The 14,702-nt window shown below is 40.1% G+C and overlaps 1 protein-coding gene across 3 annotated transcripts in view; it reads left to right on the top strand.

Annotated features, from left to right (window-relative positions):
• Positions 1-10,977, top strand: part of fermt1 (FERM domain containing kindlin 1) — a 39,857-nt gene extending 28,880 nt beyond the window's left edge. For 2 of the 3 annotated variants that reach the window (XM_062957478.1, XM_003215311.4), the window contains exons 11-15: positions 77-183; positions 1,964-2,185; positions 2,694-2,818; positions 5,597-5,738; positions 8,437-10,977. In XM_062957478.1, coding sequence (XP_062813548.1) covers positions 77-183; positions 1,964-2,185; positions 2,694-2,818; positions 5,597-5,738; positions 8,437-8,610 — 770 coding nt within the window. In that variant the 3' untranslated portion in view covers positions 8,611-10,977. Of the gene's footprint in view, positions 1-76; positions 184-1,963; positions 2,186-2,693; positions 2,823-5,596; positions 5,739-8,436 lie in introns of those variants that run through there. The other variant, XM_062957482.1, reaches the window with a different exon arrangement.
• Positions 10,978-14,702: the final 3,725 nt, after the last annotated feature.

Below are 14,702 nucleotides of genomic sequence, written 5' to 3'. Positions count from 1 at the left end.
TTTGTTTTATGTGATAGATTTTTTTGTTTCTTTTGCTTATCCTCACTCATGACTTCTCATGCGTTCTGTCCTTCAGGCTGTGAAATTGTCCCAGACGTAAATGTGTCAGGGAAAAAATATGGAATTAAATTACTCATCCCTGTTGCTGATGGAATGAATGAAGTACACTTGAGATGTGAAAACGTAAGTCAAGAAACAGCCAATGATTCTGTTCAAGGGTCTATTGTTTGTTGTTTATTCGTTCAGTCGCTTCCAACTCTTCATGACCTCATGGATCAGCCCTCTTTGGGTATTTTTTAGGAATGTGTGCTTAGGTCCCAGGGATCATGATTAGCATAGTAAAGCCAGGCAGATGTAGAGCATAATTATTTCAGGTATGTGCACAAAAATGGATTGAACTCACAATGCAAGTCAGCCAGTGAATGAGGATATCTGTGGGGAGAGCCAGCATGGGGTTTACGTGATGGACTTGTCCTCCAGGAGACCAGGGTTGTTGATAGCTCTTATGAAGTAACCAATCCCCAATGAATTTGTCTAATCCTGTTTTAAAACCATCTGGACTAATGCAGGTAAATTTAGTTTTAGGAGACTAAAAGAAAGAAGTTGATACTTCACCAGATACACAGAGCCTTGGTCTAGAGTTCTGTACATGAATCCTTTTTCAATAGTGGAGGATGTGTTGCCTTGTAGAGACTTTTGGAAAGTGGCTCCCACTAACCCTGGGCCAGCACAGCCAATAGTAAGGGATTACTAATGTTGTAATCCATTAAATCCTGGCCCTGTGTTCTCAGTCTGTGTCCTGTGTGATGCTTTAGAACAGGGGTCCCCAAACTTTTTAAACAGGGGGCCAGTTCACGATCCTTCGGACCGTTAGAGGGCCGGACTATACCGTGTTTCCCCGAAAATAAGACAGTGTCTTATATTAATTTTTGCTCCCAAAGATGCTCTAGGTCTTATTTTCAGGGGATGCCTTATTTTTACATGAAGAAGAATTCACATTTATTTTTGAACAAAAAAAAAATGAACATTTATTATATACTGTATAATAGTTGTCATCACAAACCAGCATAACCAGACAAACTGAATCCTATCAAGAATTTCTTGTTACTACCAATATTTCCATGTACAACACTCGATGGTACGTACATTTACCAATCCTGCATGCTCTGGTGTTCAGTTCGGCGGGCATGCTTCCAAACAAAACCTTTGCTAGGTCTTACTTTCGGGGGAGGCCTTATATTTAGCAATTCAGCAAAACTTCTACTAGGTCTTATTTTCTGGGGATGTCTTATTTTAGGGGAAACAGGGTAGTTGGCCACTGAGCAATAAATAATAATAATAATAATAATAATAATAATAATAATAATAATAATAACAGCAATAATAATAAAAAGAGGGTTGGAAGAGACCCTTTGGGCCATTGAGTCCAATCCCCTTCTGCCTTTGTGCACCGAAAACACAAGCAAAGCACCCCTGACAGATGGCCACCCAGCCTTAATGTTAATAATAATAATAATAATAATAATAATAATAATAATAATAATAAAGAGGGTTGGAAGAGACCCTTTGGGCCATTGAGTCCAATCCCCTTCTGCCTTTGTGCACCAAAACCACAAGCAAAGCACCTCTGACAGATGGCCACACAGCCTTAATGTTAATAATAATAATAATAATAATAATAATAATAATAAGAGTTGTAAGAGAAGAAGAGACCCCTTAGGTCATTTAGCCCAACCCCTTCAGCCCTTGTGCCGTGGGGGCCGGATAAATAGCTTCGATGGGCTGCATCCGGCCCCCGGGCCTTAGTTTGGGGACCCCTGCTTTAGAATGAGGCCCTGCCCCTATTTTAACCAAAGAAGTCGGATAAAATTTAAATCACTAGAACTCAAAATGCAAACAATATTTCAGTGCAATAAATTTTCAGACCCCCCTTTCTTTATGCTCAATTATCAATTTGTTGCAGGAAAATCAATACGCCAGGTGGATGGCAGCTTGCATTTTAGCTTCTAAAGGCAAAACTATGGCAGACAGCTCCTACCATCCTGAAGTCCAAAATATCATGTCTTTCTTAAAAATGAAAAGCAGAACAACTGCTCCCCAAGATGTTTCAGATGTAGAAAGCATGGACATGAAACCAGAGTGCTTTGTCTCACCAAGATATGCAAAGAAATACAAGTCTAAGCAGGTAAGTGGGTATGAAGAACTGAGAAACAACTTCTGCACCTGATGCAGATTACTTACTTACTTACTTAGCCGATCTCTTGTTGTGTGAGTATGATGGCCTTCCAAGTTTAGTGTCTTGGCAGTAGATGCATAGGTGACTGTAGAGCCCTATTCTTGACCCACATGTTCTTCCACAGTGAGGACATTGGTTTCCAGGTGGAAGGCGGCCCTCGTCAGGGTTGGCTTGACGCGCCTTCCTCTGGGCACATTTGACACTGATTATTGTTGTCCTGAATCACCTGACTACCGTTGCTGTACTAAGTGATTTTTCATACCCACCTATTGTCTTGCATCAATTTTGTTAAGCTAACAAATCATTCTGATATGGAACCAATAACTTTCACATCTTCTCTCTAATAGCATTCTGGTATTGCTTTGCAATCAGTCTTCCACACAGCTTTGATGTCTAATGCTGTTCTGTAGTTTTTCACATCTGTGTATCAAAGCTTATATTTTCTCATTTTATTAAGCTGTCTGCTCGTATCTTGGAGGCTCACCAGAATATTGCTCACATGTCCCTGATGGAAGCCAAGTTAAGGTTTATCCAGGCATGGCAATCCCTTCCTGAGTTTGGCTTATCATACTACATTGTAAGGTAAATGTAACACTGTGCTGCCATAATATTTATGTGGCAAATGGTTTTCTGTGTTTGTGTTTGTGTGTGTGTGTGTGTGTGAACTGGGAAAAATAATGGAAAAGTATGGTGAAACATAGGAGAAAATGGAAAGTGGAAAATGATGTCTGGATGCCTTGTAAATCTATTTGTGGGATGACAATTGCACAAGAACACACTCATTTCAAAACATCCAGAATTTCAACATTATTTTCAAAACATTATATGCATAGCCAGTAGAGGGGAGCATAATTTCACCATGCAAAGGCATCAGTGAATGTTCTCATTTCAACTTCTTCTGCATCTCTATATTTGGTTGCTATTGATTTGCAGTGAGACATGCACTCTTTTTAATGCTTTTATGACAGAAGGAAAGCTTTTGCGCAATGCTTCAGTCTGCTGCCCAGCTTTCCATCATGCAACAAATAAGATACACCCCAGTCACATTCTGTCCTTTATTTGCAGAGAATATTCTGCAAACAGAGACAACAGCTTGCCCTAATAGAGCTTTTCCCATTCTGCTTCCCAGCTGGGATCAAGCAGCTGGAGTGACAAATGCAGAATCTGGTCCACATTTGCAGTACCCTGCCAGGTTCGAATCCCACCTGGGGAGAGCGTGGATGAGCTCCCTCTATCAGCTCCAGCTCCATGTGGGGACATGAGAGAAGCCTCCCACAAGGATGGTAAAAACATCAAAACATCCGGGCGTCCGCTTGGCAACGTCCTTGCAGACGGCCAATTCTCTCACTCCAGAAGCAACTCAAGTTGCTCCTGACACGAAAAAAAATGCAGTACCCTGAGTTTATGGGGGGGAGTGTACTTTCTCTCCTAGCCCGGACAGAGTAAGATGAAATGGGGATGTGGATGATGTATAATTCTGTGGGCATGATGATTGCAAAACCTTAATAGCAGTTAAATTCACTCACAAGGAAATCTTGGAAATTTCTTTAATGCTAGGTTACTACTATTCAGCAAAGTTGTGAATGAAGAAAACATGGGCAACTTCTCAGTTCAATACTCCAAAAGCCCACCCACTCAACTCCCAAAAGTTCCTCCCTATAGTCTCCAGATCTTCCAGTCTGAGCTCTGTCATGTTATCAGGCTCCTTCCTGTGCAAGGCCCCAGATGTTTTTATTCTGTTTTCATTCCTCAACCTTGGTTGTGAACTCGTGGCTTGAGGGTGTTCCAGTGTCTTGAACACACCAGATACGAGTCCATGACAGTGGACTGTGTTTGTGGTCCTCATCCAGATTCTCTGGACCACCCCTTTTCGGCCTCCAAAAACAAGACAAATTGTCTCTCCTAGAACTTCAAGGAGTGTCAATTCACCTTTTAAATTAGTTGCTGGAGGGCAATGCTGCACTGTTTAACACAAAAAAATCACAGTTTTTACTAAAGCAAAATGGACTTCCACAACTTTAGGTCTTTTGTTATAGAATCATAGAGTTGGGAGGGACCTCATGGGCCATCCAGTCCAACCTCCTGCCAACAAGCAGGAAATCGCATTCAAAGCACCCTTGACAAATGGCCATCCAGCCTCTGCTTAAAAACCACTACACTCTGGGGCAGAGAGTTCAACAGCTGAACAGTTCTCACAGTTAGGAAGTTATTCCTAATGTTCAGGTGTTCAGGTTTGCTTTTTGCCCCTAGTGGTCTCTAGGTCAGGTTCATTGACCCCTTGGCTCACCACATTGAGTCAAGGGGTCACAGTACTTATCACTGCCTTTCAGTCGTCCTCATACATAGTTGCCCTTCCTTTTCCCCTAATTTTTTATTAATTTTGCACATTACATGAAATATCACAATACAGTAACAAATCTTAATCTAAAGTTCTGCATTATCCCATCCCATCTACAATCCCCCAACGTCACAGATATTTACATACTATATTCCTGTCAATCCTCTAAGCAGTAAGTTATTCTCTATTGACTAATTTTCTTAATAATAGGCCTATCTTACTCTCGTTATTATGCTAGTCAGTAACCAAAATCTCATGTGATCTGAGGGTAGTTTGGATTTGTTCTTGCTCTGGCACATACGGATAACAAATGGTTTCCATATAGCCTCAGACAAATTCTTTTTTTTTTTTTTTTTGTGTTGTCAAAGGATTTCATGGCCAGAATCACTGGGTTGCTGTGAGTTTTTTTGGTTGTATGATCATGTTCCAATAGCAGCCTCTCCTGAATTTTTCCTGCATCTGTGTCTGGCATCTTCAGTTGATACCAGCCACAGATGCAGGCAAAACGTCAGGAGAGAATGCTACTAGATCATGGCCATACAGTCCAAAAAACTCACAGTAACCCACTTTTTTATTTCTCCTCTTTTTAATAGAAATAAAAAATGGAGGGGGAAATGTTCATGCATAGTTGCACTTCATACTTATGCCTCCGACTATCCTGATTGTCACGTTTCTAATTTCCAGGTTTCTCTCTTCTCTTCCTGCTTTCCCCCTTTGTCCTCTGCTTACTTCAATTGCTGCGAAAGTGAGTTTCAAAGTGCAGAAGTAGTTTGTACTCAAGTAACTTTGCAAGAGGAAAAGGAAGAGGCAGAATAGGTACAGGCAAAAGCCAACTGCTGCAACTTCTCTTAGCTTTGGTGTTTTCCCTCATCAATAGAATTTGACATCTTGACAACACTGTAATGCTGCATGGACACGTGTATCCTGGTTTTTATCTGTGAAACTTTGGAGGATATACAATTATTTTTAGAAAAGCATGGAACGAAATAAATTGGCTGGTGGATATTCTTTCTCCTCCTTAGATTTAAAGGGAGCAAGAAAGATGACCTTCTGGGAATTTCTCACAACAGACTGATAAGGATAGACATGGCGACAGGCGACCCAATTACAACATGGAGATTCTCAAATATGAAACAGTGGAATGTGAACTGGGAGATACGTCAGGTAAGCTTTTCAAGGAGTACAGCTGTCTCGCTGTTAAGTACAACTGCCTTCAGTTCCAGTTTGTGTGATCATATGTGGATTTGCAAAAACGAAATCGGATAGGCAAAAGTCCTTACGTGAGTGACACATGCAGATTGACAGCATTATTGGGCTGCAGTTTGTCATACACTTACAACATGGCTTTCTTCACAGCTACCTAATTCAATATGATTCGTATTTAAGACTTGGGTGCTGTGGTCTCCACTGTGATATAAAATGTGACTAAAGGAATATTCCTCCTCATTGGCTACTAGAAAGCAGAAATAAGAGATTAGCTCCAGATTTAAGCTCCTAAAATGAGGTTGACAGAAGCAGACTTCCCAATGCCCTTATTCCCTCAGTTTTCTGTGTGTGTGTGTGTGTGTGTGTGTGTGTGTGAAGAGCGACTTGAGAAACTGCAAATCGCTTCTGGTGTGAGAGAATTGGCTGTCTACAAGGATGTTGGCCAGGGGTCGCCCAGATGTTTGGATGTTTTACCATCCTTGTTGGAGGCTCTCTCATGTCCCCACATGGGGAGCTGGAGCTGACAGGGGGAGCTCATCCATGCTCTCCCCGGATTTGAACCGGCAACCCTCAGGTCAGCAGCCCAAACTTCAAGTCAGCCGTCCTGGTGGCACAAGGGTTTAACCCGTTTCGCTACTGGGGGCTCCTACTCCCTCAATTATCTCTACAGAAGACCAAAATGCTACACAAGTGAAATTAGGGGACCTTCTCAAAGATAGTGTTTCTATCTGGGGTTTTTTTTTGGGGGGGGGTCTTCTTTTCCTACAGCCCTCTGAAACACCACCTACCCATTCTGTAAGGACCCCAAACTTCTCTCTAGCATAATGGCGTGCTTGAGCAGCTGTCATGGGGGAAAAGAAGTGGAGAATTTCACTTATACTAATCTTGCAGTACAAGTTCAAATCTGGGTTTAAATTCATTTCGGACTTGGAAAAAAATCAGCATGGAAATCCATTTATAAGTGCAAGGCAAAGAAGCATAAATATTGAATAGAATTTACAGGATTAATCGATAGAATGTAGACCCCCAGTTGCGGTAATACTGACAAGGTGATTGGCTTTGAATCAGATTTAAGTACATTATTAGAGTACAGTGTCTTCTCATCATGGTGGCTAAATGTTGAGAGGAAGAATAGCCCTGAATATCAGCTGCTGGGAGGCAAACAATTGGGAAAGGTTGTGACTTTTTATGCCATGTTTGTTGGTTTTTGACAATTGAGGTGCAATGGGTTAAAACCTTACGTTGCTGAACTGCTGGCCTGAAGGTTGGCAGTTTGAATCCATGGGACGGAGTGAGCTCCCACTGCTAGCCCTAGCTCCTGCCAACCTAGGAATTCAAATACATGCAAATATGAGCAGATAAACAGGTACCGCTTTGGCGGGAAAAGGCAAAGGATGCTCCAAGCAGTCAGGCCGGCCATACGACCAGGAGGTGACAACGCAGGCTCCTTGGCTTGAAAATGGAGAAAAGCACCTCCTCCAGAGCTAGACATGAAACAGAAGCCTTTGTCTGTGTATGTGTGTCTCATTGTAACAAGTCATTGAATGTTTGCCTGTGTTTGTTTATATACTGTTAATATAATACTCCGAGTCCTCTTGAGGAGAAGCGTGGAATATAAATAAAGTGTTATCCGGTACAATTCTGTGGGACGCTTCTACACAAGTATAGTCAAATCCCTCATGGATACAGATTTAGTACTGTACTAGTTGTGAAACACAAGCCTGCTGTACTACTGTATAAAATGGACAAGGCTAGATTTTTCTGTGAAAGCAGCAAGATAACTACAGTACAACGAAAGGAGCATATTGAGTTGGCCCAGATGTCAGTAATCTCTGGAACTTCCTATTTGTTGTCTAGTACAATAACAAACATATTGGATAGAATATGGATAGAAAATGACTTGCAGTGTGAGCACATATTTGACCATATGCCTTTTTTTTACATCTCTTGTTGGAACAATGGAATCTTGACAGTAAGCTAAAGACCCAAGTACTATGTGATCACCATCCAACAACAATAGTTCTGTTTTCCAACCATAGTATAGCATAGTAGCGGTTGTCAGCACATCTGTTTGTGTATTGTAAATCAACTCCAGGTTTCAATTTTAACTTTCAAAGTGCTATCCAAGGAGCTGAAAACATTTTGCAGACCAGGGTTCAGATTCTTTTCATGGTTCCATTAAAATTTGAACTGAACCCCCAAGTGATTTTGCTCCCATACAGACATGGAAACCACCAGATTCTCTATGCATCATGGATTATCTCATGATCGTGTGAAAGAGTTCTACGTGGTTCTGCTTATGGTTTTTAAATGCTTTTCTTCCTTCCTTGAATAAATGTATTTAGCAAAACATTATCTTCATTTAGGATCTGGAGCTTTTAACTTTAAAAAAAGGTTTAAGCTTCCAGAAAGGGACAAATTAGACATTGCAAAGAGAGGAATCTTGTGTGAATAAGTCCCAGTGTTTGCTTGTATTTATCCCTGTAATGTTTTTACACCACATATCAGTAAAAGTTGTCAAACTTAGTAAGATGCTGTAATCATAATCTTTTTTTAAAAAAAAGACAATTTTGGGGAGACTGCAACTAGCTTGAAGGAGGAGCTAAGCAAGTGGCTGCTTAATTTTTTATTATGATTTCTATCTCCACTTCTTCAGGTTGCAATTGAGTTTGATCAGAACGTATCCATTGCGTTCACTTGCTTGAGTGCAGACTGCAAGGTGATCCATGAGTACATTGGAGGTTACATTTTCCTGTCAACTCGCTCCAAAGACCAGAATGAAACATTGGATGAAGACTTGTTCCATAAATTAACTGGAGGAAGAGAGTAAAGGGAAGTCAACCACCTTCTCTCTGTTGGATTGCCTGAGCTGATGAGGCTTACAGAACAATACAGTTGGACCTTTTATGTGTTGAATCTGGGGCTTCTGCATCCACGGATTCAACAAACCATGGCTCAAAATTTGGGGGGGGGGGGGGGGGAATCCAAGAGGCAAACCTTGATTTTGCCTCCTGCTGATGTGTAGGCCTTCCTCCATTTCACAGATCCTCAGTCTCTGTCTGGCACACATTTGGATTGTTCACCATTTTATATCAGGGATGCCATTCTACTACATCACTGTATATAATGGAATTTAGGAATCCTCAGATTTTGGTATCTACAGAGGGACTTGGATACGATAAGACACCAAGGACTCATTGTATGTTCATTCTCCTTGATATGCCTCTGTAGGCTGCTTTGAGGCTACTGACTAACTTTTTTCATTACCGTCATCATAATTTTTCTTACCTCAGGGATTATTGCCAAATCAAAATATATATAGTCTACTTCACTAGAACAAGCTATCTGTGGTGTGCCTGTGATGCATACTATTTCTTTCTTCGTAATTTTTATTAACAAGATAGAGCTAGCCTGTGAAAGCCATTTGACATTCTAATACAGCAAACTCTGAGAGTATCTCTGTGAGCTACTGATTCCCTATAAGCAAGCCTCAGTGGAGATTACATCTGTATACTCTACTCAATGCCATGCATCACCTAATGCCATATACAGGGGCATATACACACTACAGAATTATAGCATCATGGTTCTTTTGCAATTCACCTGGCTGCATCCTATGGGATCCTGGAGGGATTGTGGTTTAGGCAGAGGCACCAGAAGAGTTGTTTGAGGATTTGAAAAGCCACTTTCTAAGCTGTAGTGTGAAAGGACCCCGGAAAAGTCTAGTGTACTTTTTAATGTTGAGTTATAGCCATCCGTGTATGAATTGACCTTCTTCTGTGTGTCAATAGGTCGATCCCAGAGGAACCCCCAACCCTTGAGAATAGATTTAAGTGAAGTTTGGAGAGGGAGAAATTGCAAGAGTGTAAGGCAGTGGTTCCCAACCTTTGGGCCTCCAGTTGTTTTGGACAACAACTCCCAGAAATCCCAGCCAGCTTAGGAACTGTGAGAGCTGAAGTCCAAAACACCTGGAGGTCTAAAGGTTGGGAACCACTGGTGTAAGGGAATCCTTTCTGCAGCGCCTTCTATTCCACTCGCAAGCAGCAAGTATTTGCTCCATCCCATGCTCTTGCTAATATGACCTTCTCATTGCTGTAAGACATTGAAAATCATTCACACTAAGAACTCTTATATTAGCTATGTTTGCATCCCCATGGTAACTATGCCTGTCCCTTTTTTAATGTTCCTACAATATATTTCTAAATATTTAAGTGAAGTTTTTTAAAGTTACTGCAATGCTGGAAACTTGGAGAGAGAAAATTTAATGAAAATGGCAGTGAGTTTTGTGAGCATCTAGAGTAGTGGTTCTCAACCTGTGGGTCCCCAGATGTTTTGGCCTTCAACTCCCAGAAATCCTAACAGCTTGTAAACTGGCTGGGATTTCTGGGAGTTGTTGGCCAAAACACCTAGGGACCTACAGGTTGGGAACCACCTAGAGTCACACTTGTACTGCTTTGGTGTACACAAACAAAGGTGGAGTTGGACCTGAAGCGTACTTTCATCCTGATGCCAGTGCTGTTATCCCTTTCTTGAAATCAGTGGAATTTTCTTTGAATTCAGTGTGTGCAATTATGCTATTTGATACTTGTATGCATTATTAGCCACAGAGTGGTAAGCTGTTGATTTGTTACAGGCCCTATATTATTCTGGCTTTTAAAAAGTCCACCATTCCTTATTGTAGTTTAATATTTGAAAACTCTACCCTTGCTCTGCAAGAATGCTAAGACAGCAGATATTAAACAGATTATATAGGTTATGTAGAACCATTTACATTGTCAACGTGTGTATTTGTCCAATGTTAATTATTGGTGTTTGCATATATTCTACTTTTGATTTTTCCCCAAATAAATATATAGTTTAGGTTTGTATGTTTAAATATTTTTACGATATTGTTAAATTGGACAATATTAAAATGTAAAAAAAAATACACCCCAAAGTTTCTATAACGTCCATAGATATTGGGGAGGGAGGATACTTTATAGGCTAATAAGCCATTCCTTGTTTAAGTGTAAATGGACTGCATTTAGAACCGAATTTGTCTATTTTGAAAAGTTTTTCATTTTTTTAATTGTTTTCTGACCTCTGTTGCCTTTTAAAATAATGTAAACAATTTAATTTCTAAAACAAATCTTTTCTAAGAATTTTTCAAGTAGTTTTGATATTTCATTTCAAAATGGTAATAAACACACTGGAACTCTTTTTGGATACAATCAGATTCCTGAAAAATGACTTAATGGGATTTGAAATTCTGTTCCTGTTTAACTCAAGTTCAGCTTCTCACAAGGCAACTCTGCGCTCAACATCCAACGTAAGTTGTCTATGAAGATATGCTGGGGGACTTAGAGATTCCTGGAGAGGTGTTCTCTCAGATTCTTGGTGGTAAGAACTATTTGACTACAGAATGGACTAGCTTGGAAGATAAGGCAGTCTCATGCATTGGAAGTATTTAGACAGAGGTTGGGTGGTCTTCCAGGGATAATTTAGTTATGGAGTCTTGCTTTGGATTTTCTCATCATAGGGTTTTCATGGTTAAAAAAACACCTGGAAGTGGTTTATCATGCCTCTTTCTGCTCAGTACTAACAAGTGTCAACTACCAGTGTCAACTCTCCTTTAGCGCAGCCCAGTAGCTAGATGGCACCTACAGGGGGCCTTCCCATCCTATAATTCTAACTTCTTGTATTAAAAATGTGAGATAAAGTAGGAAGATTACTGTTAACTTTTTTTAGGAGGAGGTTTCATGCAGTTCCAATTATGCAAAATTTTGATTCAGTCTCAGTGATTTATGCCTGATTGTCAACTGTTTTCAAATTGACTTTGACTTAAGATGATCCACTGAATAGAGATCTCCAGCTTATCCAATCCTCAATAGCCCTGTTATAAAAGGGGGGGAAACTGAGTTTGATGATTATTCTTTAGCCTTTGGAAAACATTTCAGTGCTTATAATTATTGGTGGGGTGGAGGGGAGGGAGAGATACTTCCAACGTTTCCCTAGGGAGGGGTAGGTGGAGCGGAACTAATGGTGCCATCTCCTTGTGGAACTGTTCTGTTCTGTTTATCTTCCAATGTCAGTAAGGAATTCGGATTTCAAATGTAACATTCCAGACTGATTTGTAGCCAGCACCGATTCAGACCTGGGAAAAGCAAAAGGTGAGTGAATGTCTTGGTATGAGAGAGATTAGCCTTCAGTGTCTACTTTAGCACATAGAGGGAAACCACAATACAACACACGCATCACCATGCTGGAATCTTGTCTGAGTCAACTTTAATAATAATAATAATAATAATAATAATAATAATAATAATAATAATAATAAATTTACAACCCGCTTCTATCTCCCGGAGGGAACTGGGTGGTTTACATGGGGACCAAGCCCGATCAACAGATAAAGCAAACGACAACAGCATATATAATTAAAACAATAACAGTAAAATGACATTCAGAAAATACATGGTGAGCATCATGACTAAACGATGGGGCTATTAAGAAATTACAGGGAAGGCAGGCATGTTTGGTTGTAGTGTTTGAGCCATGAGTATATCAGTTTGCCCATATAGACTAAGGTTGAGGAGGAACCATCATCTGACCAAAATTGACTTCCCTATTTATTTGAAACCTTGCCAGATTCTTTTTTAATAATAAACATTGGGGAGTAATATAGGGAGGCTGAAGAAAGCCATTGGATTGTAGTGGTTTGTGTGTTGGACTAAGACTTTGGGGACCAAAGTTTGAATTCCTGCTTGGGCATGGAAACCACCTGGGGGGCCCTAGGCAAGTCATACTCTCTCAGCCTCAAAGGGAGACAAAAGCTAACTTCCTACGCACCATTCTTGCCAAGCAAACCTCTTGATGAGATTGCCTTGAGGTTGCCATAAGTCTGAAACAATTTGAAGGCACTGTACAACAACAACATTGGGAAGTTGGGCAAAGAAAGAGGCCCTACATTTGTTAGTCTAGACAAGCTGCTAGTTCTCGACTTCAGCTCCTTTAATGAAACTAGTCCACTTTATAAGATTGTCATAAAAATTGCCAAGATAGCATATGAACACTTAGTTCAGGAATTGATGTTTCACCATCCCGGTATTTTTTGATTGAAACACCCATGATCACTTCCCATCAAATATGTTGGCTAGGACTGATGACCATTTTCCTCCAAAACACATGAAGAGCTGTTTCCACAACCCTGGTTTAGAAAACCTACTAGATCAGGGGTTCTTAACCAGAGGTCCACAGGCCCATAAAGGGTCCGTGAAAAGATTTCAGAGGGTCCTATGCACTTGAATTGGAAAAAAAAACCTCAACTTATTATCTTTATTTTCTCTGTCCTCTAACTGAAATCTAGAATTTCTATAACTTATGAATGTGTGCAATAAATTACAGCAGTATTCATTTCATATCTCATTATAGGTGCATATCTCAAAAATTGCTTATACTAATCCATGCTTCAAAATTTCAGTGGCCGTTAGACCCAGTATGAGATCACATGGATCACAGTCCTGCTCTGTACAAACTATTGTGAAGCATGTTGATATTGAGAGTCATAAAACTGTCTGCTGCTACATTCTGAGACGGTGTCTATGGATTTCATCTGATTGGCAAAGGGGTCTGTGGATCACAAAGGTTTAAGAAACTTTCTACTAGATTGCTGTTGTTATTACAGGTATGGCAGCATCTCTGGATGAATTATAGCCAACTTGTTCAATGAGGGCCTTAAAGCAGAATATTCAAATAACTATTCCAGGATGCCTTTCCATAATGTGGCTATCCAAAATGTGGTTTCAACTATGTAATTCTGAATTAATATGCTTAGATTTATGAAGCCAAAATCATAGTTCTTGGTAACTTGTACCAATTTATGTTGCTACTTTATCTGTGTATTATCCTCATTTGTACAGACTTGGTCTAAACAAGCAATGTATGAATACATAAAATGCATAAATTTAAACATTGGACTTTCAAAACTTTATAACAGCATTAGTTTATCAGCAGCTAGTGTCTGTTTAATCCAATCATCTCTGTACTAATTTACGGTATGATACCTTATGTGCTATCATATTTCACTTTGCTGCCTGGATCCTTGTTTTTCCAAGACTAATTCTGGTGGAGAAATTAAACTTTGCCACAAGTACATACTATTTACAGGAGTTGAACAATATTGGGCAATACTCAGCTATGCTTCTTGGATTTCAGACGGTGTTGCAAAGTTCCAAAAGTACAACCTGATCTGTTTAGGTTAAAGAGGAAAAGAATCACAATGGCCCCAGACAGTACCATAAAAGAATTTGCCTTAAACCTCTAGGAAGCCTGCTATTTCTCAAGGTTCCTTTGATAGTGAGTGACAGCTGTAAAGATAAGGCCACCAGAGCACATTTTCAAGGTCCTGGGGGGGGGGGGGTGTAGCCTTAATCATTCTGGCACATATATTCTGACACTCATAAACTGTTCCCTTTGGGCAGGATTACCTGCGGTTTTTCACATTGCTATTGACAGGCTGATTTGCTTTTCCTCTATATAGTTTATGTTGGCTTTCCTACACACTCCATAAAAACAATACACAAACTATTTTCCAAAGCAGTTTCAAGAAGTAGTTTTGATGGTGTTGCTAAGACATTGCCATGCTAGTCCGGAATATTGGTATGCAAAGGAATCTTGAACAGCCCCAAGACATAACTGAGGGCCCTTCTACACAGTCATATAAGACAGAATAACAAGGCAGAAAATTACACAATATCTGCTTTGAACTGGGTTAACTGAATCCACACTGCCAAATATTCTAATTGAAAGCAAAAAATGGGTGATTTTATTCAGGTGTGTGGAAGGGCCCTGAGATAAAGAAATTGTAGCATAAACTTCAGTGGATTGTGAATCTACTTTTTCAGATGCATTGAGAGACCTAGTGCTTGGAACATACTTTTATGAATG

This window comes from Anolis carolinensis, chromosome 1 (genome assembly GCF_035594765.1).
Source record: "Anolis carolinensis isolate JA03-04 chromosome 1, rAnoCar3.1.pri, whole genome shotgun sequence".
Classification (NCBI taxonomy): domain Eukaryota; kingdom Metazoa; phylum Chordata; class Lepidosauria; order Squamata; family Dactyloidae; genus Anolis; species Anolis carolinensis.
The sequence above is the reverse complement of the archived record's forward strand: the minus strand, read 5'-3'. Positions and strand labels throughout refer to the sequence as shown.